We start from the raw sequence: 25,280 nt of genomic DNA, 5'->3' as shown, positions 1-25,280 counted from the left end.
CCTCATAGTTACACGTCAACTATGACAGACAAAATGAGAAAAAAATATCCAGAAAATCACATTGTAGAATTTTTTATGAATTTATTTGCAAATTATGGTGGAAAATAAGTATTTGGTCACCTACAAATAAGCAAGATTTCTGGCTCTCACAGACCTGTAACTTCTTCTTTAAGAGGCTCCTCTGTCCTCCACTCGTTACCTGTATTAATGGCACCTGTTTGAACTTGTTATCAGTATAAAAGACACCTGTCCACAACCTCAAACAGTCACACTCCAAACTCCATTATGGCCAAGACCAAAGAGCTGTCAAAGGACACCAGAAACAGAATTGTAGACCTGCACCAGGCTGGGAAGACTGAATCTGCAATAGGTAAGCAGCTTGGTTTGAAGAAATCAACTGTGGGAGCAATTATTAGGAAATGGAAGACATACAAGACCACTGATAATCTCCCTCGATCTGGGGCTCCACGCAAGATCTCACCCCGTGGGGTCAAAATGATCACAAGAACGGTGAGCAAAAATCCCAGAACCACACGGGGGGACCTAGTGAATGACCTGCAGAGAGCTGGGACCAAAGTAACAAAGCCTACCATCAGTAACACACTACGCCGCCAGGGACTCAAATCCTGCAGTGCCAGACGTGTCCCCTCGCTTAAGCCAGTACATGTCCAGGCCCGGCTGAAGTTTGCTAGAGAGCATTTGGATGATCCAGAAGAGGATTGGGAGAATGTCATATGGTCAGATGAAACCAAAATAGAACTTTTTGGTAAAAACTCAACTCGTCGTGTTTGGAGGACAAAGAATGCTGAGTTGCATCCAAAGAACACCATACCTACTGTGAAGCATGGGGGTGGAAACATCATGCTTTGGGGCTGTTTTTCTGCAAAGGGACCAGGACGACTGATCCGTGTAAAGGAAAGAATGAATGGGGCCATGTATCGTGAGATTTTGTTTGAAAACCTCCTTCCATCAGCAAGGGCATTGAAGATGAAACGTGGCTGGGTCTTTCAGCATGACAATGATCCCAAACACACCGCCCGGGCAATGAAGGAGTGGCTTCGTAAGAAGCATTTCAAGGTCCTGGAGTGGCCTAGCCAGTCTCCAGATCTCAACCCCATAGAAAATCTTTGGAGGGAGTTGAAAGTCCGTGTTGCCCAGCGACAGCCCCAAAACATCACTGCTCTAGAGGAGATCTGCATGGAGGAATGGGCCAAAATACCAGCAACAGTGTGTGAAAACCTTGTGAAGACTTACAGAAAACGTTTGACCTGTGTCATTGCCAACAAAGGGTATATAACAAAGTATTGAGATAAACTTTTGTTATTGACCAAATACTTATTTTCCACCATAATTTGAAAATAAATTCATAAAAAATCCTACAATGTGATTTTCTGGATTTTTTTTCTTGTTTTGTCTGTCATAGTTGACGTGTACCTATGATGAAGATTACAGGCCTCTCTCATCTTTTTAAGTGGGAGAACTTGCACAATTGGTGGCTGACTAAATACTTTTTTCCCCCACTGTATATTCACAGTGTTGAAAATAGTTAGTGAAAATGACAAATTGATAAATACAGTAAATATGCATGTGTTTCAAACACAACTTGTTGTCACCACAACACAAAATCTAAGATTTTCTGTCACAGAGTCCATTTGCTATAGCTCACCTTTTTTTGGTATCAATGTATTTGGATAGTCCCAAATAGATTGTTTGTAATTCGGTAGATGTTCAACTAACTGTCAACAACATGTTGACTAACTATTGAGTAATCCTATTCCTCGCCCTAAGGCAGTATTGAGAATTTAGAAAAAAATATGTGCCCATTTTTAACTGCCTCCTACACCAACTCAGAAGCTAGGATATGCATATTATTAACAGATTTGGATAGAAAACACTCTGAATTTTCTAAAACTGTTTGAATGGTGTCTGTAAGTATAACAAAACTCATATGGCAGGCAAAAACCTGAGAAAAATACAAGCAGGAAATGAGAATTTTGTGGCTGTACTATTTTCGAGTCATTGCTAATAGATCACACAGTGACAAAGGATTCATTTCGCGCTTCCTACGGCTTCCACTAGATGTCAACGATCTTTATAAAGTTGTTTGAAGCGTCTACGATGAACAGATACCGGATGACAAGGAAGAGAAGTTGACGTCCCTGGGATGTCGTCACTTCATTATTGCGTGCACCTGCGTGTTCATGTGAGGCGAGACATTTTTCAAAACGTTTTTCAAGACACAGGAGAGGTCGGGTTGAAATATTACTGATGTTTCACGTTAAAAATGGCCCTAAAGATTGATGCTAAACAACGTTTGACATGTTTGAACGAACGTAAATAGATTTTTTTTTTAAACTTTTCGTCATGACTTTCCCCCTCCCTACATTTTGAGGAGCCTACTGAACGCGCTAACAACATGGAACAACTTGGAGTTATTTGGACATAAATTATGAACTTTGTCGAAAGAAACCACATTTGTTGTGGACCTGGGATTCCTGGAAGTGCCTTCTGATGAAGATAATCAAAGGTAAGGGATTATTTACAATAGTATTATTGATATTAGATGGTTACAAGATGGTGCTAACCTGTATATCCTAGCCTATTGTTCTTAGCATAGCACCCCGTTTATTGCAAAGTGTGATTTCCCAGTAAAGTTATTTTGAAATCTGGCAATGCGGTAGCATTTACAAGATGTTAATCTATAATTCTTTGAATGACAATATTATAATTTACCAATGTTTTCGAATAGTAATTTTGCCGGAAGCATTTGAGGGGAAAAAAATTCTGAATTTCACCGCCACTGTAAAATGCTGTTTTTGGATATAAATATGAACTTGATGGAACAAAAAATGCATGTATTGTATAACATAATGTCCTAGGAGTGTCATCTGATGAAGATTGTCAAAGGTTAGTGCATAATTTTAGCTGGTTATCTGCTTTTGGTGACGCCTGTCTTTGAATTGACAAAACATTACACACAGCTATTTTCAATGTACTCTCCTAACATAACCTAACTTTATGCTTTCGCCGTAAAGCCTCTTTGAAATTGGACAATGTGGTTGCATTTAGGAGATGTTTATCTTTCAAATGGTGAAAAATAGTTGATTGTTTGAGAAATTGAAATGATTAGATTCTTGCAGTTTTGAATTTCCCGCCATGGTATCTTGTCAATAAATCCCGGTACCGGGATCAGAGCGGGAAGGGGTCCTCAACAGGCTAGCCTAACCCTTATCCTAACCACAAACTTAAAAGTAACCCTTAACCTTAACCCTAAAACACTGTGGCATTTAAAAAGAGCTGGAATTGATCGTTTACACATCTGAAATCATCTATAGAGGACTGGCTCAGTTGGTAGAGCATGGTGTTTGCAACACCAGGGTTGTGGGTTCGATTCCCACGGGGGACCAGTATGGAGAAAAATTTATGAAATGTATGCTTTCACTACTGTAAGTTGCTCTGGATAAGAGTGTCTGCTAAATGACTAAAATGTAAATGTATCAAAATGAAGTGTAAGTTTAAGATCACTTCCTTCGTCAAATTATACACCAGGTCCAATAGAAATTATACACCAGGTCCAATGGGAATTATACACCAGGTCCAATGGAAATTAGACTTCCGCTTTATCGCAACCCTGCTGGAAGACACAAAGGGAGCATACCCTACTTCGGCACCTGTGGAGCAGCTGTCATGGGGTGGTTAAGTGCCTTGCTCAAGGGCACAGCGGCAGTCGATGGTATCTAGGATTTGATAACAGCAACCCTCCGGTTGCCAGCTCACTTCCCGCCAGATGTTTCCCATCAGACCCGGGATTAGAATTTGCAACCTTCCGATTGTTAGCTCGCCTATCTAACCACTAGGCTACCTGCCGCCCATGAACTATCCTTCTAACTGTCACAGACAGAATGGAGGCAACTCAGAACACTTATTTGTTGTCCCCATGCCTGTGTTTCCACTGTGAGACTGTGGGTGGCCATTGCTTTGGTAAACGCACTAGTTGGGCCCAGGGGACGATGGTAGTGCTGATGAGCTACTTAGGATCAACAAGGGATTCAAAAGCCTCTGAGCCCGAGCTCTTTGCTACTGCTAATGACTACAGAAGCTGACAGAGAGAGAGAAAGAGGAGGAGGCCATAAAGAGAAAGGAAATTCAGAGGGACCTTCCTCAAGGAATAGGGCCCTTTAAGTAGTAACTGACAACTAATTGCACCACCGCCACCACCACCACCGAAACTTCATTCATGATCCCCTTAATGTATCCAAAATGGCCACCCAGTCACAAAACTAAGCCCTGTAGGCCAACCCAACACAAGGCCGAAATGACATGATAGAGCCCCCATTTCGGCTCTGGTTGCAATGAAGTCTATGGACGCTGAGCACAGCAAAGCACACAATAACCTGGTACAGTGAGTGAAACACATGAATGCGCCACGGCTGCGGCCAGCCTTCCTTCACTGCAGTAACTCACCTCCAGAGTCAAGGCCATTAGGGGGTTATCTAGCGGCCCGACCAGGGGGTCGGTAACTGCTCTGCGGTGGGGGGGGGGTTATGGACTGAGGAGATTTATAGTGAGGAATGCCACTGGGAGCCAAAATGGCATTCGTGTCTCTCGTGTCACGCTGTGCATATCACATTACAGTCCACTATCACACTGTAGAATAGAGAGGATGGATTTCAACAGAGTAAAACCATACAAGTGTGCAAGTTAGTGGTAAAAGGGAGAGTGGGGAATTGTCTGGAGCTGAAAGAAGAATAGATGGGGCAATGGAGCTGTGGTGTGTGTGTGTGTGAGTGAGTGAGTGAGTGAGTGAGTGAGTGAGTGAGTGAGTGAGTGAGTGAGTGAGTGAGTGAGTGAGTGAGTGAGTGAGTGAGTGAGTGAGTGAGTGAGTGAGTGAGTGAGTGAGTGAGTGAGTGAGTGCGTGGTTGCAGTGAATTTTTTAACAAGACGTAGAAAGGAGAGAACACGAGTGGTACAAACTGTAGCAGCTTGTGTATCTGAGGAAAGGTGTGTGTGTGTTTGAGTGTGTGTATGCACGCACATGTGATTGTGCGTGTGTGTGTGTGTATGTGTTTATATGCGGTAAGCCCAAAATCCTCTTCGAGGGGTACTCACATTGTTCATGTACTCGCTCAGCAGGTCTTGCAGGGCCTGCCGGACGGCGTTGCACTCAGCCACGATGCGCTCGCGGCGGTCGTCGCGGGTGCAGGATGAGTCGGCCATGAGGGCGGCGCCGCTGATGATGCTCTCCAGGCGCTCCTCCAGGGAGGGGCGGAAACGCGCCTCGCTGAACGTCAGCGGGTCCAGGATGATCTTGTTCTGACCGGGAGGAAAGGAGAGAGGGAGGTCAGAAACGGGCTAACCAAGGGTCAACTTTTGAATGATATTGCACTTTTGAACTTTGCACCCAAAGAGACTGTATAACATTCAGAGTGGAGCATGTCACTCCTTTATCTTATTACCCAAGGGTTAAGTGTTGGATACCGAATGTAATGTAAGCCCTGTTGGGCTAGATTGCTTATAAGAATGACGAACACATGGAAATGCATGTTAGCACTTCTGAGAGAGAGAGAGAGAGCGAGAGAGAGCGAGAGAGAGCGAGAGAGAGCGAGAGAGAGCGAGAGAGAGCGAGAGAGAGCGAGAGAGCGAGAGAGCGAGAGAGAGAGAGAGATTAAGCTATGGTTCTGCTGTCACCCACGAGTTACATTCGCACCTGTTTGTTTGGAACGGGCTGTCCCTGGGATGTACTATTGGTAACAAAGGCTTATGTCTGGGGTACACAGACTCATACACACCACTCTGGTCTTCATAATGACTATAATATTACACATAGCAATATCTGAGCTCTCAATGTCATGTCAGAGTGACCCATGACCAAAGTCGTCGTCTCCCAACGAGAGAGAGAGAATTTGGGACAAATAGAGCCACAAAGAGAGAGAGAGAGGGGAAGAGAGATAGAGAAAGAGGGGGAGCGAGAGGACCTGTAAGACAGCAGAGGTCCATTTCATATTATTAATGACACTCTCTCTCGGGGGGAGAGAGAGAGAAAGAGAGAGAGATAGACAAAAGGAAGACAGAAAGAAAGAAAGGGAGAAAGATCAAACGATCGATGGAATGATAGAAACAGAGAGCGCTACAACAGCAGGAGGGATGGAGTTGATCAGAAGATGGAGTGGAACGAAGCCTAACAAAGAGCTAGCGATCACATTTGGCAGCGAGGACCGTGGTGGCAGACGGCTCAGTGCAATCTGTCAGCGCTAGGTGGTAGAGCCAGAGGCTGAGAGTGAAGGAAATGTCACCTTCAAGCTTAGCTTTAGGGTCCTAGTACCAGACCCTTACACACCCCCCCCCCCCCCCCTCCCTTCCGTCTGCTTTAAGGGGCCTTTAAGCACAGAGTGAAGAGTGAAGAAACACAGGGGCCATGAGGCGAATCCCCCGGCTTTTATTAATGGAAGTAGCTGCAAAATATACTTTTTTATGATCTGTACAGCAGGTAAGATAAAAAATTACCATATTGATGGCGAAGGTATTACGTTTTACGTTTTACGGACGTACAATTTCAATATCCCATTCGGCAGCAGTTTGCGGTGAGGTGGGGTTTTTAAGAGGGAGAAGTCACGCCGGGTAGGCAGCGTTTATTAGTAAAGAGGTGCCTAAGAGTTACACACGGGCCAGGCCCTAAATACCTTAGCTGTGTGTGTGTGTGTGTGTGTGTGTGTGTGTGTGTGTGTGTGTGTGTGTGTGTGTGTGTGTGTGTGTGTGTGTGTGTGTGTGTGTGTATGTGTGTGTGTGTGTGTGTGTGTGTGTGTGTGTGTGTGTGTGTGTGTGTGTATGTGTTTATATCGGTTGTAATGCGCATTATGGTTGCCTCTTTGAGTACAGGCGAGGACAGTTGACCCCCTCCCCCCTTGCACCATCCCCCAACCTACCTCCCCCCACCCAGGCCCTGTGTGAGGGGGTTGTAAAATTCCAGAGGAGAATCTTACAACCACATGGCCCAGTTGAGACACAGAGGGGTCCCATAGAGAGACACAGGAAATTCTTCCAACTCACAGAATTGGGGAACCGAATGACATTTGTGTTCTGGAGAAGGTATGGAAGATTGGTGAAGAATCCAGCTAAGAACTGGTCCGCAAGATACAATTTTGTGATACTCAGAAGAGACAATATAGCCATATTACCATAAAACGGTTTATATAATAGCCTCAGCCTTGAGACTTGCATCCACATGGGTGTATAGAATGTATTAATAAGGATAAAGCTATTTGTAATACATTGAGATGCTATGTACTGATGTTAATGTGATAGAATTGTATTTCTGTACCAAGCTTAACTCAGTCATCGGCACGCCCCCAGGGACACAGACAGGACCAGGCGTCATGTGACAAGCTGTTCTATGTCACTATAAAACCCACCCTGATTTACATTTCTCCAGACCCGGCCTCCACTCCATTGCGAGTTGGCCAATAGGTTTGACCATCCAAGTACTCTACTGAAAGTGAACTATACCACGTGGTTAACTTTTAGACTATCGATACCGACAGAATAAGAACAAGTCTTTGATATGAATTATTAGTCTGCAGCTAAGAAATTATATCATTGAACGCGAAGACCAACGAAACATCCATTCTATGACGACATTAATGAATGTCGCTTTGAAAGATCCATTCTAACCGAGAGAAGAGAGAGAGAGAGAGAGAGAGAGAGAGAGAGAGAACTCTCCAACAGAACGACGCTCCAACAAGGATCCCGACGACACACTGAGCGTAAATATATATTGATTTCAATTGTTCTCAAATGAGTGAGCGTTCATGTGCAATTGATTAGCATGTCAATTGTTAATATTAATGAACTCTGTGTACCTCCTCAGCTGAACATTTTATGACCCATTGTTCTACAAGACACCAGCCATGCCTGTTAGCCACTAGGGCACATTACTCTACCAATTCTTTGTGATGATAATTACTGTTTGTATACTTTATGTGAATTACTTAGTTTAGTAAATAAATGATTTTAAGACAATTGATGTATGGATGACTCTTAGTAAAGACTGGGTTCGTGCAGATACAACAATTTACGACGTTTGGAATGAGACTGGACGCGAGGTAAAATACACCATTTAAACCAGAAGATAATCGGCCTATACTATAATAGAATATAATATATACTGCTCAAAAAAATAATGGGAACACTTAAACAACACATCCTAGATCTGAATGAATGAAATCATCTTATTAAATACTTTTTTCTTTACATAGTTGAACGTGCTGACAACAAAATCACACAAAAATAATCAATGGAAATCCAATTTATCAACCCATGGAGGTCTGGATTTGGAGTCACACTCAAAATTAAAGTGGAAAACCACACTACAGGCTGATCCAACTTTGATGTAATGTCCTTAAAACAAGTCAAAATGACGCTCAGTAGTGTGTGTGGCCTCCATGTGCCTGTATGACCTCCCTACAACGCCTGGGCATGCTGCGGATGAGGTGGCGGATGGTCTCCTGAGGGATCTCCTCCCAGACCTGGACTAAAGCATCCGCCAACTCCTGGACAGTCTGTGGTGCAACGTGGCGTTGGTGGATGGAGCGAGACATGATGTCCCAGATGTGCTCAATTGGATTCAGGTCTGGGGAACGGGCGGGCCAGTCCATAGCATCAATGCCTTCCTCTTGCAGGAACTGCTGACACACTCCAGCCACATGAGGTCTAGCATTGTCTTGCATTAGGAGGAACCCAGGGCCAACCGCACCAGCATATGGTCTCACAAGGGGTCTGAGGATCTCATCTCGGTACCTAATGGCAGTCAGGCTACCTCTGGCGAGCCCATGGAGGGCTGTGCGGCCCCCCAAAGAAATGCCACCCCACACCATGACTGACCCACCGCCAAACCGGTCATGCTGGAGGATGTTGCAGGCAGCAGAACATTCTCCACGGCGTCTCCAGACTCTGTCACGTCTGTCACGTGCTCAGTGTGAACCTGCTTTCATCTGTGAAGAGCACAGGGCACCAGTGGCGAATTTGCCAATCTTGGTGTTCTCTGGCAAATGCCAAACGTCCTGCACGGTGTTGGGCTGTAAGCACAACCCCCACCTGTGGACGTCGGGCCCTCATACCACCCTCATGGAGTCTGTTTCTGACCGTTTGAGCAGACACATGCACATTTGTGGCCTGCTGGAGGTCATTTTGCAGGGCTCTGGCAGTGCTCCTCCTTGCACAAAGGCGGAGGTAGCGGTCCTGTTGCTGGGTTGTTGCCCTCCTACGGCCTCCTCCACGTCTCCTGATGTACTGGCCTGTCTCCTGGTAGCGCCTCCATGCTCTGGACACTACGCTGACAGACACAGTAAACCTTCTTGCCACAGCTCGCATTGATGTGCCATCCTGGATGAGCTGCACTACCTGAGCCACTTGTGTGGTTTGTAGACTCCGTCTCATGCTACCACTAGAGTGAAAGCACCGCCAGCATTCAAAAGTGACCAAAACATCAGCCAGGAAGCATAGGAACTGAGAAGTGGTCTGTGGTCCCCACCTGCAGAACCACTCCTTTATTGGGGGTGTCTTGCTAATTGCCTATAATTTCCACCTGTTGTCTATTCCATTTGCACAACAGCATGTGAAATGTATTGTCAATCAGTGTTGCTTCCTAAGTGGACAGTTTGATTTCACAGAAGTGTAATTGACTTGGAGTTACATTGTGTTGTTTAAGTGTTCCCTTTATTTTTTTGAGCAGTGTATAATGTTATAATATAGGAAAGTTATATTAGGAAAATTATAACTTTGTAATCTGAATATTTTCCTTGGTGCCCCGATCTCCTAGTTAATTACAATTAAACGATGAATCAGTTTGATCGCGTGATAATAATTACAGGGAGTTAATTGATAAACATGTCTTCAGTTTAATGGTACCCCAAAGACACGACAGTTGAAAACAAGTCCAGTCGGGCCTAGTTGAATGCAAAATACAGTGCCGTTCAATGACTACTGTCTTCAACTGCTTTGCGAGGGCCTAATTTGTTCCTGTCGCAGCTAGGCGGCATTTATTTTCCACAAAGCGTCGAGTCTAGCAACCGAAGCCTATTCTAAAGGACAGCAGGGTGCTATCACATTGACGTGAGACACAGAGCGCGCACACACACACACACACACACACACACACACACACCTTTACATTTTATCCATTTACTATCTCTTATCCGGAGCGACTTCCACACGCACACAGACAGAGCGACATCGAGCTGATGGCTTTGTCTGAAACCCTGAAGTGGCAATTCAGCCCTATGAGTGGGACACCCATTCCAGGCCACTGCTCTGTGTGTGCGAGATCGAGAGCAACAACACAGATGGTATTAGACCTGTGTGTCGCAAGTGTCGCAAGTCATAGAATCATAGCCATCGCCATCCTGCCCATAATGCTCCACCATTATCACCGTTTTCTCTGCCTTAATGCTCCCGAGTGGCGCAGCGGTCTAAGGCACAATCCATTGGCTTTGGGAAGACATTACCAAGACAGTGAGCCTTAAGAATGGGGCTAAGGGCCTCCTGAGTGGCGCAGAGGTCTAAGGCAGTGCTAGCTGTGCCACTAGAGATTCTGGGTTCGAGTCCAGGCTCTGTCACAGCCGGCCACAACCGGGAGGCCCATGGGGCAGCGCATAATTGGCCCAGCGTCATCCGGGTTAGGGTGGGTTTGGTCGGCAGGGATATCCTTGTCTCATCGCTTCACTAGCGACTCCTGTGGCGGGCCGGGTGCAGTGTACGCTGACCAGGTCGCCAGGTGTACGGTGTTTCCTCAGACACATTGGTGTGGCTGGCTTCTGGGTTGGATGTGCATTGTGTCAAGAAGCAGTGCGGCTTGGCTTGGCTTGGTTGGGTTGTGTTTCGGAGGACGCATGGCTCTCGACCTTCGCCTCTCCCGAGTCCGTATGGGAGTTGCAGCGATCAGACAAGACTGTAACTACTACCAATTGGATACCACAAAATTGGGGAGAAAAAAATGATTGAAAAATACAAAAAAAAGAAAAAAAGAATGGGGCTAGATGGTTGCGTTTACATTGTTTGTATCGAACGAACATGCCAGCCGCGCGAAACGGTGATGGAATGCGTTCCGGTAATACAGGCATTCATTAAAGTTTGCCTTATCTCGTTTTCTTCAATGTGCGAGAGAGGAGAGGGGGATGGAGGGAAGAATGGGAATGCCCAGCATCAGTAGAGCTAGAGATAGCCTGGATGAAACTGGCTGTAATCAGAGGGGTACTGTCTTTCATATGTTTCAGCGTTGCACAACGTGGAACCGCTCTGCTAGCCTTGCTCGGGGTGACACTGTTGTTTTATTTATTTAAATTTTTTTACATATCCCCGATTTATTCATGGACACAGAATATTTACAGAAGCGATTCAGGTTGAAGTCGCTCGCATCATGGTTCAACAGAGGCCGCCACCGCAGCCCCGCTGCCCATGAGCTGAGCTACATTAACTCAGATGGATCTGATTTGAAAATGAACAAAAAAACATGTAAAACAAAAAACATCCCCCAAAAAGCAGCCAGCAGAAGTGTCCTGCCTTAGGACACATAACGAAACTAAAAATGTCTGTTTTGGAGTCTTTAGTTGCAGAAGCAAGCGAATGGTAACAGTGAGTTGCGTTCAGAGCCTGGACAGGGGGCAGGGTGACAGGCTGTTTGTCAAACTATGCATAATAAAGACGGGATGGGGGATATTGGTGGAGCCTGTGTCATTGTTACACATAACCTACTTTACACAGGCAGGGAGGGAGGGAGAGAGGGAGGGAGGGAGGGAGAGAGTGAGAGAGGGAGAGAGTGAGAGAGGGAGAGAGTGAGAGAGTGAGAGAGTGAGAGAGGGAGAGAGGGAGAGAGGGAGAGAGGGAGAGAGAGAGGGAGAGAGAGAGAGAGGGAGAGAGGGAGAGAGAGAGAATAAAGATAAAGATAAAGATAGAACGAGAGAGAATGTGAGAAACAGAAGGCGTGGAGGAAAGAGAGAGAATGAGGGTCAGAGGCAGAGAAAAATAGGGGAGAGAAAAAGGACTTGTGAGACAGCAGGACGGTAGTGGCTATGTTTATATTATTAATGACACTCTCTCTCAGCTACCTCTAATACTACCCTGCCTCCTTTACAAGCCCTGGCCTACATTCACATTCACTGGTTGGCGCCTCCAGAACCCAAATACTGAAGGCCTGATTCCCCAAGGGACTCATTTTATCAGTTACATTTAACAGTTTAAGTCTGTATAGCAGTTTGTGGTCTAGTTTAAAGAGATACTTTGGGATTTGGCAATGAGGCCCTTTATCTACTTCCCCAGAGTCAGATGAACTTGTGGATACAATTTTTATGTCTCTGTATCCAGCATGAAGGAAGTTAGAGGTAGTTTCACAAGCCAATGCTAACTAGCATTAGCGCAATGACTGGAAGTCTGTGGGTATCTTCTAGCATGCTAGTAGTTACCCATAGACTTCCAGTCATTGTGCTAATTCTAGTTAGCATTGGCTCGCAAAACTACCTTTAAAAAACTACCATAGCCAAAATCCTGAAGTATCCCTTTAAGACCATGTGGCAGAAAGAAATTCCAGTTGGGATATGTCCAATTGCTGTCTTCACTGGGGTGTTTCAACTTCAACAGCCCAGGTTAAAGACTAAAAAAGGTGTCTGAGTTACACTGGCCAGGTATGAATCAGTGTATGTGCACTCAGATATTTGCAGGCTCAACTTTTACACCGTGACTATGTTTGAAGTATTCCGGGAACGGAAGTACACTTTATCATCATATGACCATTTGCTGGCTATTGACGTGGCAAAGACAGAAAGATTTCTGGTCAGTAAACTAAAGCCAACAGCACAACAAATAGTCTGGAGGACATATCCCAGCCTATCACAGCCTACACAAACAACCAAGGAGAAATGACTAGACACAAATGGAAAAGGAAATCTAGGAGGAAAGTTCTTTGCCCTGCATCCCAAATGCCACCCTTTCCCCTACAATAGTGCACTACTTTTGACCGGGGCCCAGAGTAACGCACTATGTAGGGATTAGGGTGCCATTTGGGACACATGCCCACACCGAGTGTCGGGACTTGTCAACCTCTTTACACTGAGTCACAACAGGGCTTGTGTGTTCAGAGCTGCAATCATCTCCACGCTGGGACAAAAAAAATGCCATGCCGCAGAGACCAATGCCCCAAGCACCAGCTACATGTTGAGAGGTGTGTGTGTGTGTGTGTGTCTCTCTGTGTGTGTCTCGCCACGCGGAGCCCGGACCTGTTGCTTATTGCACCTTCTGCTCCTCTTTTCTTACATTTTATCTCTCCTTTTGTCTCTCTTTACCAAGGTGTAATGGAATTCGCCCCCTGCCTTCCATCCCACCCACGGACGACCATGTCGTACATCATTTAGACTGGGAGAGAACAGCGTGCTCCTTTCGCTGACTCATCCAGGGCTTCTGTGTTGTGCTTTACCGCCACTATACACACACACACACACACACACACACACACACACACACACACACACACACGCACAAATTAATACACACAGGCAAGCACAACCATTATACACACAAACACACACACACACAGACACAAACAATACACACACTCGCACACTCCCCCAACCATAGACACAGCCTGATATTTCCGATAGCGGCCTAGCTGCTATTTTTAGGGAGACACAAAAAAAGACTGCGGAGTGCCGTGGCGGATATTGCAAGTTCATCTGTGATTTCCTCCCAGGATTATCAGTCTGTTAGTCTTCCTGATTGTTGTTTATGTTTTGTCTCTCTCTTTTATCATTCTTTTTTTAAGTCATTTGGACGATTACTACTTTGCCGGTAGATGTGTTAGTGAAAAACGCTGTTTAGCTGCAGATTACCCGATTCAGGTGGAAAATAGGGGTACTTTCGCTCCTGCCAAGCAGAAACAGTCTCATTACTCAAGTTGCCTCTTATCAGCTCTCTGCAACAGTTGGCTGGGGGAGAGGGGGTAATATATGTATCTATACCTCCATATCCCTCGCTAAATCGAAATATCTTTGAATAGAGAATAGAATCAGGGATAAATAACATACAGACATTTAAATATTGATACATCTCAGCTGACAATATACAGTATATATATATATATATATATATAGAGAGAGAGAGAGAGAGAGAGAGAGAGAGAGAGAGAGAGAGAGAGAGAGAGAGAGAGAGAGAGAGAGAGAGAGAGAGAGAGAGAGAGAGAGAGAGAGAGAGAGAGAGAGAGAGAGAGAGAGAGAGAGAGAGAGAGAGAGAGAGAGAGAGAGAGAGAAAATGCTAATTGGTGGTGGACGAGGATAGCGTGAATTCTGCAACACGTACAGAATAACCCTTTCGGAAATGGTTCCAAGGGGTTATTCGGCAGTCCCCATAGGAGAACCCTTTTTGGTTCCAGATAGAACACTTTTTGGTTCCAGGTGGAACTCCCTTGGATTCCATGTAGAACCCTCTGAGGAAAGGGTTCTAGCTGGAACCAAAAAGGGTTCTCCAAAGGGTTCCTCTATGGGGGCAGCTGAAGAACCCGTTCAGGTTCTAGATAGCTCAAGGCTCAAAGCGACATATGCTTACAAGTAACGGTAAAGGGAATGAATAAAAAGCAGCCGGCATTGCTCTTTGACAAAGAGATGTAGGCACAGGAGATTAGATGGGACCATGGAGACTAGGACACCTTGATTTAAGAAGACAAAGGGGAGTGCAGCAAAGCCACAGTAGGAAAAGTCTCTTTGGGGGGGAGGGGGAGAACAGCTGAAGATGATATGTTATTTACATGATGCATGATAAAACAGTAGAGAAGAGCTTTGCCCTGAGGGATGGACTTTGTTGTTATTCCGAGCAGGATGTCAGTTTGTTGTGATTGCTCTGAGTAGGGAAATGGGGGAATGGTGGGGAGAGAGAAAGAGAGAGCGAGAGATAGGGAGAAGGGAGGGGGGGATGGATCCTCCAGTTTTTACAAAGGCCCAGGGCCCTTTAACGAGAATTGGTGACGGTTGAACCCATTCTCCTTGCACCTCTCTAGTGTCAATTTAGTCCTCGTCCACAGCTTTCCTCAACCACTCCCTCAATGTCAGCAAGAAAAAAGAGCTGATCGTGGACTACAGGAAACAGAGGGGTGAACACACCCCCATCCACAACGATGGGGCTGTAGTGGAGTGGGTCGAGAGCAAGTTCCTCTGTGTCCACCTCACTAAGGAATTAACATGGTCCACACACACCCACACAGATGTGAAGAGGGCACAATGGCCTCTTCCCCCTCAGGAAACTGAAAAGATTTGGCATGGGCCCTCAGATCATCAAAAAGTTCTACAGCTGCACCTTCGAGAGCATCTTGACTGGCTACATCAACACTTGGCATGGTAAATGCAAGGCACCTGACCGCAAGGCACTACATAGGGTGGTGAGTGCAGCCCAGTACATCACTAGGGCCCCAAAAGGACCTTGAACAGCTTATACCTCCAAGCCATAAGACCTCTAAATGCCTAATCAAGGACTTCCGAGTGGCACAGCGGTCTAGGGTACTGCATTGCAGTGCTAGAGGTGTCACTACAGATCAGGGTTTGATCCCAGGCTGTGTCGCAGCCGGACGCGACCGGGAGACCCATGAGGCGGTGCACAATTGGCCCAGCATCGTCCGGGTTAGGGGAGGATCTGGCCGGCTGGGATGTCCTGGTCCCAGCTCTACCGACTCCTTGTGACGGCCAGGCGCATGCACACTGACTTCGGTCGCCAGCTGTGCGGTGTTCCCTCCAACACATTGGTGCGGCTGGTTTCCGGGTTAAGCAAGGAGTGTGTCAAGAAGCAGTGCGGTTTGGCAGGGTCGTGTTTTGGAGGACGCATGGCTCTCGACCTTTCCCTCTCCTGAGTACGTACGAGAGTTGCAGCGATGAGACAAGGCTGTAACTACCAATTGGGGAGAGAGCCATGTTATGTGCACACGAACACATAACATGTGCACACATGCATACTCAAGCCACACATACAATCATACACACCACATACAGTACATTGCTGCTCCACATACTACAGCTCAGTCTAATATCTATCCTGTTGTCTAGTCACTTTACCCCCTACCTATACGTACAGTACATAGCTACCTCAATGACCTCATACTCCTGCACATCAACTCGGTACTGGTACTCCCTGTATATTGCCATGTTATTTTTTACTCGTTATTGTTATTTGTTATTCACTGTGTATTTATTCCTCTTGTCACTATTTCAATTATAATTGTTTTATCTTTAACTCTGCATTGTTGGAAAAGGACCCATAAGTAAGCATTTCACTGTTAGTCTACACCTGTTGTTTAGGAAGCATGTGACAAATAACATTTGATTTGATTAACTTTTGTCACTTATGTTCTCTGGTTGGATATTGTGATATAGATCCCTTAGGCATGAGACGTTCAAGCCTAATCAAAGAATGGAGTAAGAAAACGAAAGACCCAAAGCAACAGGTTGGAGCAAACTGTCAAAACATAATCTTTATATGGTGCTGGACACATGGAGTAATGATACAAGGCAGAAATGTTTCCTGACGCAATGAGAGTACGTCCCCAGTGATAGTGATAAATAGCATTTTTTCCTGTTTAGAAATGGACCAATTGTTTAGGTTATTCAACCAGGTGAAAACCATTGAGATAGTCATCTCTTTTTCAATGGATCCCGATCCCTGATTATTGAAAGATATGTGGTTCTGGGAGGGTGATTACCAAAAACCTTTGAGAAGTAAGAGGTAACCAGGATGTCAAGAAATGACGTTGTGAAACGTTGAATAAAAAACAGAAAAGGTAAACTAGGACATTGTTGCTTTTGCAAAGGCGGTAGATGATCTCATACGGCCTAAGATAGTATGTAAGTATGTCAGCCCTAGTTTCATCTTTCCCCCCTTGCCACTGTCCATCAGATCAGGACTGCGGACAGTGCTATGGTCACCTCAGACCATTTGATGGGTCCTACTTCGACCCCACTTTGGGCCATTGAGAACGTCATCTAGGCCTATGTCACATGTGCTCACCAAAACACTGAACACTGAAATGTCCGGGAGCCCTCGAGCAGTTCCCCACTGGTCCTTGGACAAAATGTAGCAAAACTTGACCCTTCCATTGCTTCGCCCTCCAGGTTCTCAATCACCCATGAATAGGGGCTGGTTAGACAATGACCACAACATGGGCACGCTAATGCTTCAGGGGAAGCCTTCAAGCTTTTCCCAAGGGGTACTTGGAAGAAAATCTTGACAAAAGCTTGACTCGTCCACTCTCCGAATGCTTGGCCCTCCAGGTCCAAACCCACCCACGCATTGCATTGGGCTGGTTGGACAATGAGTGTGATGCCCTGTGACAAAACTGGCCGTGGGCCACCACCACCCAACGGGGGCGTATTAGTCACATTGTCCTCCCTATCTGATTGATTACGCTAATGAAGGGGGCCCGCCCGGCTCGCTCCGGGTTACTATTTGCTTACTGCCTCACGATGGCACCAATGGTGGAGTTGGTTGTCATGGAGTCTGAGTCATATTTTGTTTCTTCTCCATAGTTGATGGTGTGACGCACCAATGTCACCATCACCATCCCTATCAAAACAGAGCAGCAGAGCAGCTGATCCTCTTGGCTGTCCAATCAGGCGTTTCCTTAGTTACGGGGGAAGCGTTAAGTTAATTAAGAGAGAATCGCAGCGGCGACAACCCCCGGATTAAGTCCGCTGTAATCACGCCAATGGTAAATGTCACCCAATAATGAGAATGAATTGAATTAACTAAATTCCTGCGAGCCGAGAATAATGAAGGGGAGAACAGTGTTGGTTCCAATCCAGGCTGCAACCAAACCAAGGTGAGAGGTTCGCATCCAACTTTTCTTTGGGTCTTTTACTCACCAAGCAATGTGTTTTGGTGACAGAGCGGAGGAACAATGGCAGGATCCTTTGTATGACTGACTGGCTCTTAAAAACGATGCGGTTCTTTCTGAAGACAACACACCTGTAATCTCTCTCTGCTTCAGGAGACACTGTCCGGGCCCTCGGAGGAAACTCTCTCTCTCTCTCAACGTCTCTCTATTACACTCCACAGACCTGTGCTTTAACACAGCTTAGGCCCAATTTAGCTCCACTGAAGCAGCGGATGATAGCCCTAGCCAATGAAATGCTGCTGAGCCCACTCGCTGCGTATTGCATTGTACAGCGCTGAAGTAACAGGTGCTAATACTACCATCTCTGAGGTTATGAGTGGACAGTGGAGCCAGAGAAAGGTTACAAGTGAGAGAGAGATCAAATCTAATACTGGGCAAAAGTCTGACTTGATTCAATGTTGTGTACAATCAAGCTCAAGTGGCCCTTAATAAGGAGGGCCAATTTGAACACAATGTTCCATCAAAGAAAAGTAAGGTCAAATCCAATCCAAACACCTAAGGGCAATGTTTCGGTCTGCGGTCTCTATTAGCATGCCTCCCACTCTAATGTAAGTATGCATCCACTTCAAAATCATCTTATTCTATTTCCTTCCACTTGACCATCGCAAGTCCCATGACAGCACTATTAATGAGCTTTAATGAGCTTTAATTGTATGGTGAACATGAACAGTCCGTGCCTTTCCTGTGTTTTGGAGTTCTCTGAATTCAATTGGACCAGCCCTAGGCGTTGCACAGTCAGTGCGTCAGTGACACGCTCTCTTCTCTGGTGTTTTCAAAAAACCCACAAGGCCGAAGTAAGAAGGGAGGAAAAACAACAAAAAGAAGGAATAAATAGTACTGAATCCCATAACACGCTGATCTTGTTTCCAGAGGTGACCTTTATCAAAGTGGCATTTGCATGCCAAGAGAGAAAGAGAGAGTGTGTGTGTGTGTGTGCGCGTATGCCCGTTTTCTGGGTTGGCCCCACAGGCGGGCACCAATCATTAAAGCCTTCATGTGCCCCTCTCTCCCAGGGCCGTTTGCGCAGCGGAAATGTATGACTCATAGGATCTCAAAGAAAACAGGGAGTACAGGAAGATGGCTTTAGTCACCACAGCTCACTTCACAGCTTATTAAAGATTTTCAGAAACACTTTGTGAGTCAATGTGTCTCTATGTTTCCTGCCATCGGATCAAGACATTTTCTTTGTCCTCCTTTTGATTCCTGCATAGTTGACTCATGCCGTTGGCATCTGGCTATATCCAGCAACAATTATGTGTGAAGCCGGGGTTATCACTGAATCAAAGAGCTGGAAATGGTGACGTGTCAGGTTGACAGAAAACTCACGCAATGAGGTCTGGGCCCGTGTTCACAAATCGTTTCAAGGTAGGAGTACTGATCTAGGACCAGGTCGTAGTAGTCCATGTTATCGTTCACTCATTGTGATCTAAAAGGCAAAACTGATACTAGACCAGCACTCCTACTCTGATATGCTTAATGAATATGGGAAATGAAGTTTTACATTTATCATGATACCTCAAGTATGCTTAATGCTCTGACCACATGAACTATGTGGTCAGTACTAAGACCATATGTGGCTTCCCAACTCTGGTTCAAGAGGAAGTATTTGAGTGTTAGAGAGGATTGGAGATGAGCACGCAAATGTTTGTTTATCCAATTGTGTCAAGAAGCAAGCCGCACTGCTTTTTGACACACTGCTTGCTTAACCCGGAAGCCAGCCGCACCAATGTGTCGGAGGACACACAGTACAATTGGCGACCGTGTCAGCGTGTATGCGCCCGGCCCACCACAGGAGTCGCTAGAGCACAATGAGACAAGGACATTCCTGCCGGCCAAACCCTCAACTAGACCGGATGACGCTGGGCCAATTGTGCGCCGCCTCATGGTTCTCTCAGTCGTGGCCGGCTGCGACACAGCCCTGGATCGAACCCAGGTTAGTAGTGAAGCATCATTAACCAAGCATAAAGACCAAGGATTTCTCCAAACAGGTCAGGGATAAAGTTGTGGAGAAATAGAGATCAGGGTTGGGTTATAAAAAAATATCCAAAACTTTGAACATCCCACGGAGCACCATTAAATCCATTACTAAAAAATAGAAAGAATATGGCACCAGAACAAACCTGCCAAAAGAGGGCCGCCCACCAAAACTCGTGGACCAGGCATGGAGGGCATTAATCAGAGAGGAAACAAAGAGACCAAAGATAACCCTGAAGGAGCTGCAAAGCTCCACAGCGGAGATTGGAGTATCTGTCCATGTTTTCATCGGCAGGGACTGGGAAACTGGTCAGAATTGAAGGAATGATGGATGGTGCTAAATACAGGGAAATTCTTGAGGGAAACCTGTTTCAGCCTTCCAGAGATTTGAGACTGGGACGGAGGTTCACCTTCCAGCAGAACAATAACCCTAAGCATACTGCTAAAGCAACACTTGAGTGCTTTAAGGGGAAACATTTAAATGTATTGGAATGGCCTAGTCAAAGCCCAGACCTCAATCCAATTGAGAATCTGTGGTATGACTTAAAGATTGCTGTACACCAGCATAACCCATCCAACTTGAAGGAGCTGGAGCAGTTTTACCTTGAAGAATGGGCAAAAATCACAGTGGCTAGATGTGCCAAGCTTATAGAGACATACCCCAAGAGACTTCCAGCTGTAATTGCTGCAAAAGGTGGCTTTACAAAGTATTGACTTTGAGGGGGTGAATAGCTATGCACGCTCAAGTTTTCAGTTTTTTTGTTTTATTTCTTGTTTGATTCACAATAAAAAATATTTTGCATTTTCAAAGTGGTAGGCATGTTGTGCAAATCAAATGATACAACCCTCCCAAAAAAATCAATTTTAATTCCAGGTTGTAAGGCAACAAAATAGGAGAAATGCCAAGGGAGTGAATACTTTTGCAAGCCACTGTATTCACAGGACTGCCGGTGGTCACTGCCTCTTCTTTTTTATTTCTCAGCGTGTGAAGTTTGCCTCTAATTAACGTAAGTAATTCCAGTTTTGTTTATGTTTCGACTACAATGAGTTTTCTGCGAAAGATCACAGAATCACACTTTCGCTTTGCTCAATCCCTCTCTGACTCTCTCATTCTATTTCGCCTCACTCTCTCTCCTTCCCCCCCACCCCATATCTCTCCCCCCTCTCTCTCTCATCAGTCACGCTCTCTCTTTTCTTTCTTTCATTCCTTCCTTTTCCTTCCATTCTTTCATGAGTCGACTCGCTCGCCTGTCAGTACATCTTTATCCTGTGTAGGGACTTTTTTTGGGGGTCCGGGAGCCGGGGAAGTGATGTTCTCTCCCCTCTTTCTCTCCTTTCTCGCTCTGTCTCTCATCTCTCTCTTTCTCTATGGCTCCCTCAAGTACTGAAACTTTGTACCAGCACGTTGAGGAAATTTCCTCCACAGCTGTGCACCTGTGAAAGAGAGAGAGAGAGAGAGAGAAAATGAGAGAGAGCGAGAGAAAAGGAGAGAGAAAGGAGAGAAGGGAGGGAAGAGAACACAGGATAAAGATGTACTGACAGGCGAGCGAGTCGGCTAATGAAAGAGTGGAAGGAAAAGGAAGGAATGAAAGAAAGGAGAGAGAGAGAGGGGAGAGAGAGGGGGGAGAGATATGGGGTGGGGGGTGAAGGAGAGAGAATGAACTGAATTAGAACGAGAGAGTCAGAGAGGGATTGAGCAAAGCGAAAGTGTGATTCTGTGATCTTTCGCAGAAAGCTCATTGTAGTCGAAACAAAAACAAAACTGGAATTACTTATGTTAATTAGAGGCAAACTTCACACGCTGAGAAATAAAAAAAGAGAGGCAGCGAACGCCGGCAGTCCTGTGAATAGGGACACATCCTGTCAACAATCAGACTCCAATCCTCCAGATGTCTTTGCCACCAACCGTGTTTGAGGAATAACACAAATAACCCGGGCCTGTGTCTCTGTGGCTTTGATGAGACAGTTGAAATGACTGCTATGCCGATGGCTGTTTACTCAGATTTTGGGAGGGAGGGAGGAAGGGGGTGGGGGTGAAGAGGGAGGGAGGGAGGGAAAGAGAGAGAGACAGAGAGAGAGAGTAGAGAGAGTGGGGTAGGCAGGGAAAGAGAGATAGAGATAGAGAGACAGAGAGAGAGATGGCGCGGGCAGATGTCTACATGTGAAAACGACACACTTCTACGACACTGGTTTGATACTGGAGATTATCGATGAGGTAGTCCTTTAATGTAGTGTGTGTGTGTGTGTGTGTGTGTGTGTGTGTGTGTGTGTGTGTGTGTGTGTGTGTGTGTGGTGTGGTGTGGGGGTGGTGGGTGTGGGGGTGTGTGCACTTATCTGATCACGGCACTTGATCATGGCATGTTTGATCATGGCATGTTTGATCATGGCATGCCAAATGTGCATTCGTTTGTGGTGTATGCAGAGCTTTGACAAGTCGGCTTTGGAGAGAAACTTTGTCATCCTTACCAACTCTCATTTCCAACAAGATCTCTCTAGCGTGTCTTACTTAATCCCGAAGACATGGATGAGAGAGTTTTGTTAAGTTTTTTTCTCTGGGGCGATCCGCCATCAATAAACACCTTCAATGCACAATTCAAAAGCCGATGAGTGTTATTTGAATGTTTTTGCCGTTCTTCACTGTCTGCCCTTCACTCTCTTTCCCCCTTCCTCCTTCACGGAAATGCTCGTACTATTACCAAGCTTATTTCCAGAAACTATCTCTTCGCCTCATTTCCCTGGGCTTACACTACTTGACATCTCATTGCTTTTCCACTTCTCTTCTCTCTCCCTCTCTCTCTTTCGTATTCCTCTCTCGATGTGTTTTTTCTCTCCTTGATGTGTTCTCGCCTATTTGCAAAAGTGGTAGGAGACAAAATGTCGCCCCAATTCACAGGAGTGAAGCCTGAAGTGAAGACTTTCTCTGGTGGGAGCTCAAATTGTTTTATTTTTCTCGCGGCAGACAGTGAGATGAGACCCCTCCCGCTATATGTGCCAGTTGACTCTCTCCTCTGATATCCGCTTCTTTTCACCCGCGCCACTCGGTTGTCATGGTAACTTTTGATGTCCAGTATCTGGTGCTGTGGTAAACAAAGTTGGCCTGTCTCCCAAATGTTACCATATTCCCGAAATAGTGAACTCATTTTGCCAGGCTCCATAGGACTGCACTAATGCTCATATGGATGCACTACGCACTATGTAAGGAATAAGGGCCATTTGGGACACCGACCTGTTGTTTTCTACATGACGGGCACAGCGCAGATCATCACTGAAAGTCATCAACGACTGCTCGTGATAGTCGAGGAGGAGGAGCGGAGGCAGGGAGAGCCCTCCTTCTGGACTGAGTGGCAAAACCTATATAACGTTTGTCAAACTTTATCTCCCTTGCAACAAAACGATCCGGTGCAGCATTTTGGCAAAGACTAAAACTGGAAATATGCAAAAAAAAATTATGACTACGGTGAGATGTTTATGAATGTATCAGGGTGGAACACGGTGCTGGGATCATAAATCACAGTGGTGTAATACGGCAGCCGTGCCTCATTACTAGCTGTTTTAAATGGCACCCTATTCCCTACATAGTGCACTTCTTTTGACCTGGGCTCATAGGGCTCTGGACAAAGGTAAGGCACTATATAGGGAATAGGGTGCCATTTGCAACGCAGTCTAGGTAATGGCATGCTGGAGATGGGACCAGTCTCACTGGTCATATAAGCCAGGGTTGGGAGGGTGAGGTGGGGCATCGCATGTTGGATTCTGGGGTAGGCCTTCCAACCCTCAGTTTCAGGACTGGAGCATGCGCCCTGAACAGAAGGGGGGAACGGGGGGCCAGAACAGCCGGAGTGGGGGGCCCCAAGGCAGATGGAAGGATGGAGAGTGAGGGGACTGTGGGGCCGTAATTAATGTGACGTAACACACAGTGGTAGGTTAGCTAACATACTTGGCCATTCTGACATCACACTGCTGTCTCTCACTCACACACACACACACACACACACACACACACACACACACACACACACACACACACACACACACACACACACACACACACACACACACACACACACACACACACACACACACACACACACACACACAGGGGTATAGAGCACGTTCCTATGAAAGCTATTTCACCTATTTAAAGAAATTCACTTGCCCATTTGTGTGCTACTGTTCAGTCAGCCTTGTCATTGTCGTGTGTTCTGGAGTCACTCTGGGTAAGAGCATCTGTTAAATGACTAGAATGGTCCTGGGTTAGTCCTACAACTGTCCTATATGGGGTGTTTGTGTTTTGTTGAGGGGAGAGGCGGATTCAGAGGACACGCACGCACGCACGCACGCACGCACACACACACACACACACACACACACACAGAGAGAGAGAGTCATCAGCAGACCTGCCTCCTGTCCACTAATCTCATTTGATGTGTGTGCGAGATTACGTGGCGGAATCAATGTTTCTGGAAAATACATTTAATTAGAGAGTCCAGTAAACGAAGAGATAGCCTGGTTACAGGATAGCCAGAAGTTACGGAAAAAGATGGAATTCTCCTCCCTAAATAGCGATAGATAGACGGGAACGGTGGCAGCGGCGAGGGGCTAATTGATAAACAGAGAGGGGAGTCTGCCAGCCTTCAATGGGATGACGGGTAATGTGAAAGATACAGCGATGTGATTCGCCTACATGAGGACCTCGTGAATATAATATATGACATTTAGCAGACTCTTTTATCCAAAGCAACTTACAGTCATGCGTGCCTACATTTTATGTATGGATGGTCCAAGGAAGCGCTGCAAGCACCATGCTCTACCAACATCGTTACCTACCTCATTGGATACATAGGCAGTAAATGATGACTATCCTCCCCAAAGTTCACATCGGTAGAGGAAAGGTCCTCTGCCTGGGGCTGCATCCATAACGGCACCCTATTACCTACATAGTGAACTCCTTTTGACCAGGGGCCCATAACAAGAGTAATGCACTATGTAGGGAATAGGGCGCCATTTTGGTACGCAGCTGGATAACAAGGCATGAGAACGCTCCGCCCCTTCGAGTAATGTGTTATTCTGGTAAATCGTTCTAGAGAAACTAACGGCCGCTTCCCCGAACCACTCGAGTTTCCAGACAGGGCCTTTCTCCTTCAATCTACATTAGAGTACGGAGATACTGTACATGGAGACACCGTAATGCAGTGAGTATCCAATCAGTCATTTTCAGGAACCTATATCCGACCTTTACAATGGTATGTAATGTGTATGACAAGGGAGAAGACAGAGGGTAGTAGATCCATGCCTACGTTGACGCACATCAGCATTTTGGATATATATATTTGGAACATACACTGTATATTTGTATTTAAAAAGGGGCAATGTGTGATTCAAACAACAACAAAGT

The 25,280-nt window shown here is 45.8% G+C and overlaps 1 protein-coding gene across 1 annotated transcript in view; it reads right to left on the bottom strand.

Annotated features, from left to right (window-relative positions):
- LOC106602757 (catenin alpha-2) overlaps positions 1-25,280 on the bottom strand; it is a 672,188-nt gene that overhangs the window by 449,261 nt on the left and 197,647 nt on the right. Inside the window, exon 7 of the mRNA XM_014195596.3 lies at positions 5,110-5,313. Coding sequence (XP_014051071.2) covers positions 5,110-5,313 — 204 coding nt within the window. The remainder of the gene's footprint in view (positions 1-5,109; positions 5,314-25,280) is intronic.

Source organism: Salmo salar, chromosome 04 (genome assembly GCF_965601325.2).
Source record: "Salmo salar chromosome 04, fSalSal1, whole genome shotgun sequence".
Lineage (NCBI taxonomy): Eukaryota > Metazoa > Chordata > Actinopteri > Salmoniformes > Salmonidae > Salmo > Salmo salar.
The sequence above is the reverse complement of the archived record's forward strand: the minus strand, read 5'-3'. Positions and strand labels throughout refer to the sequence as shown.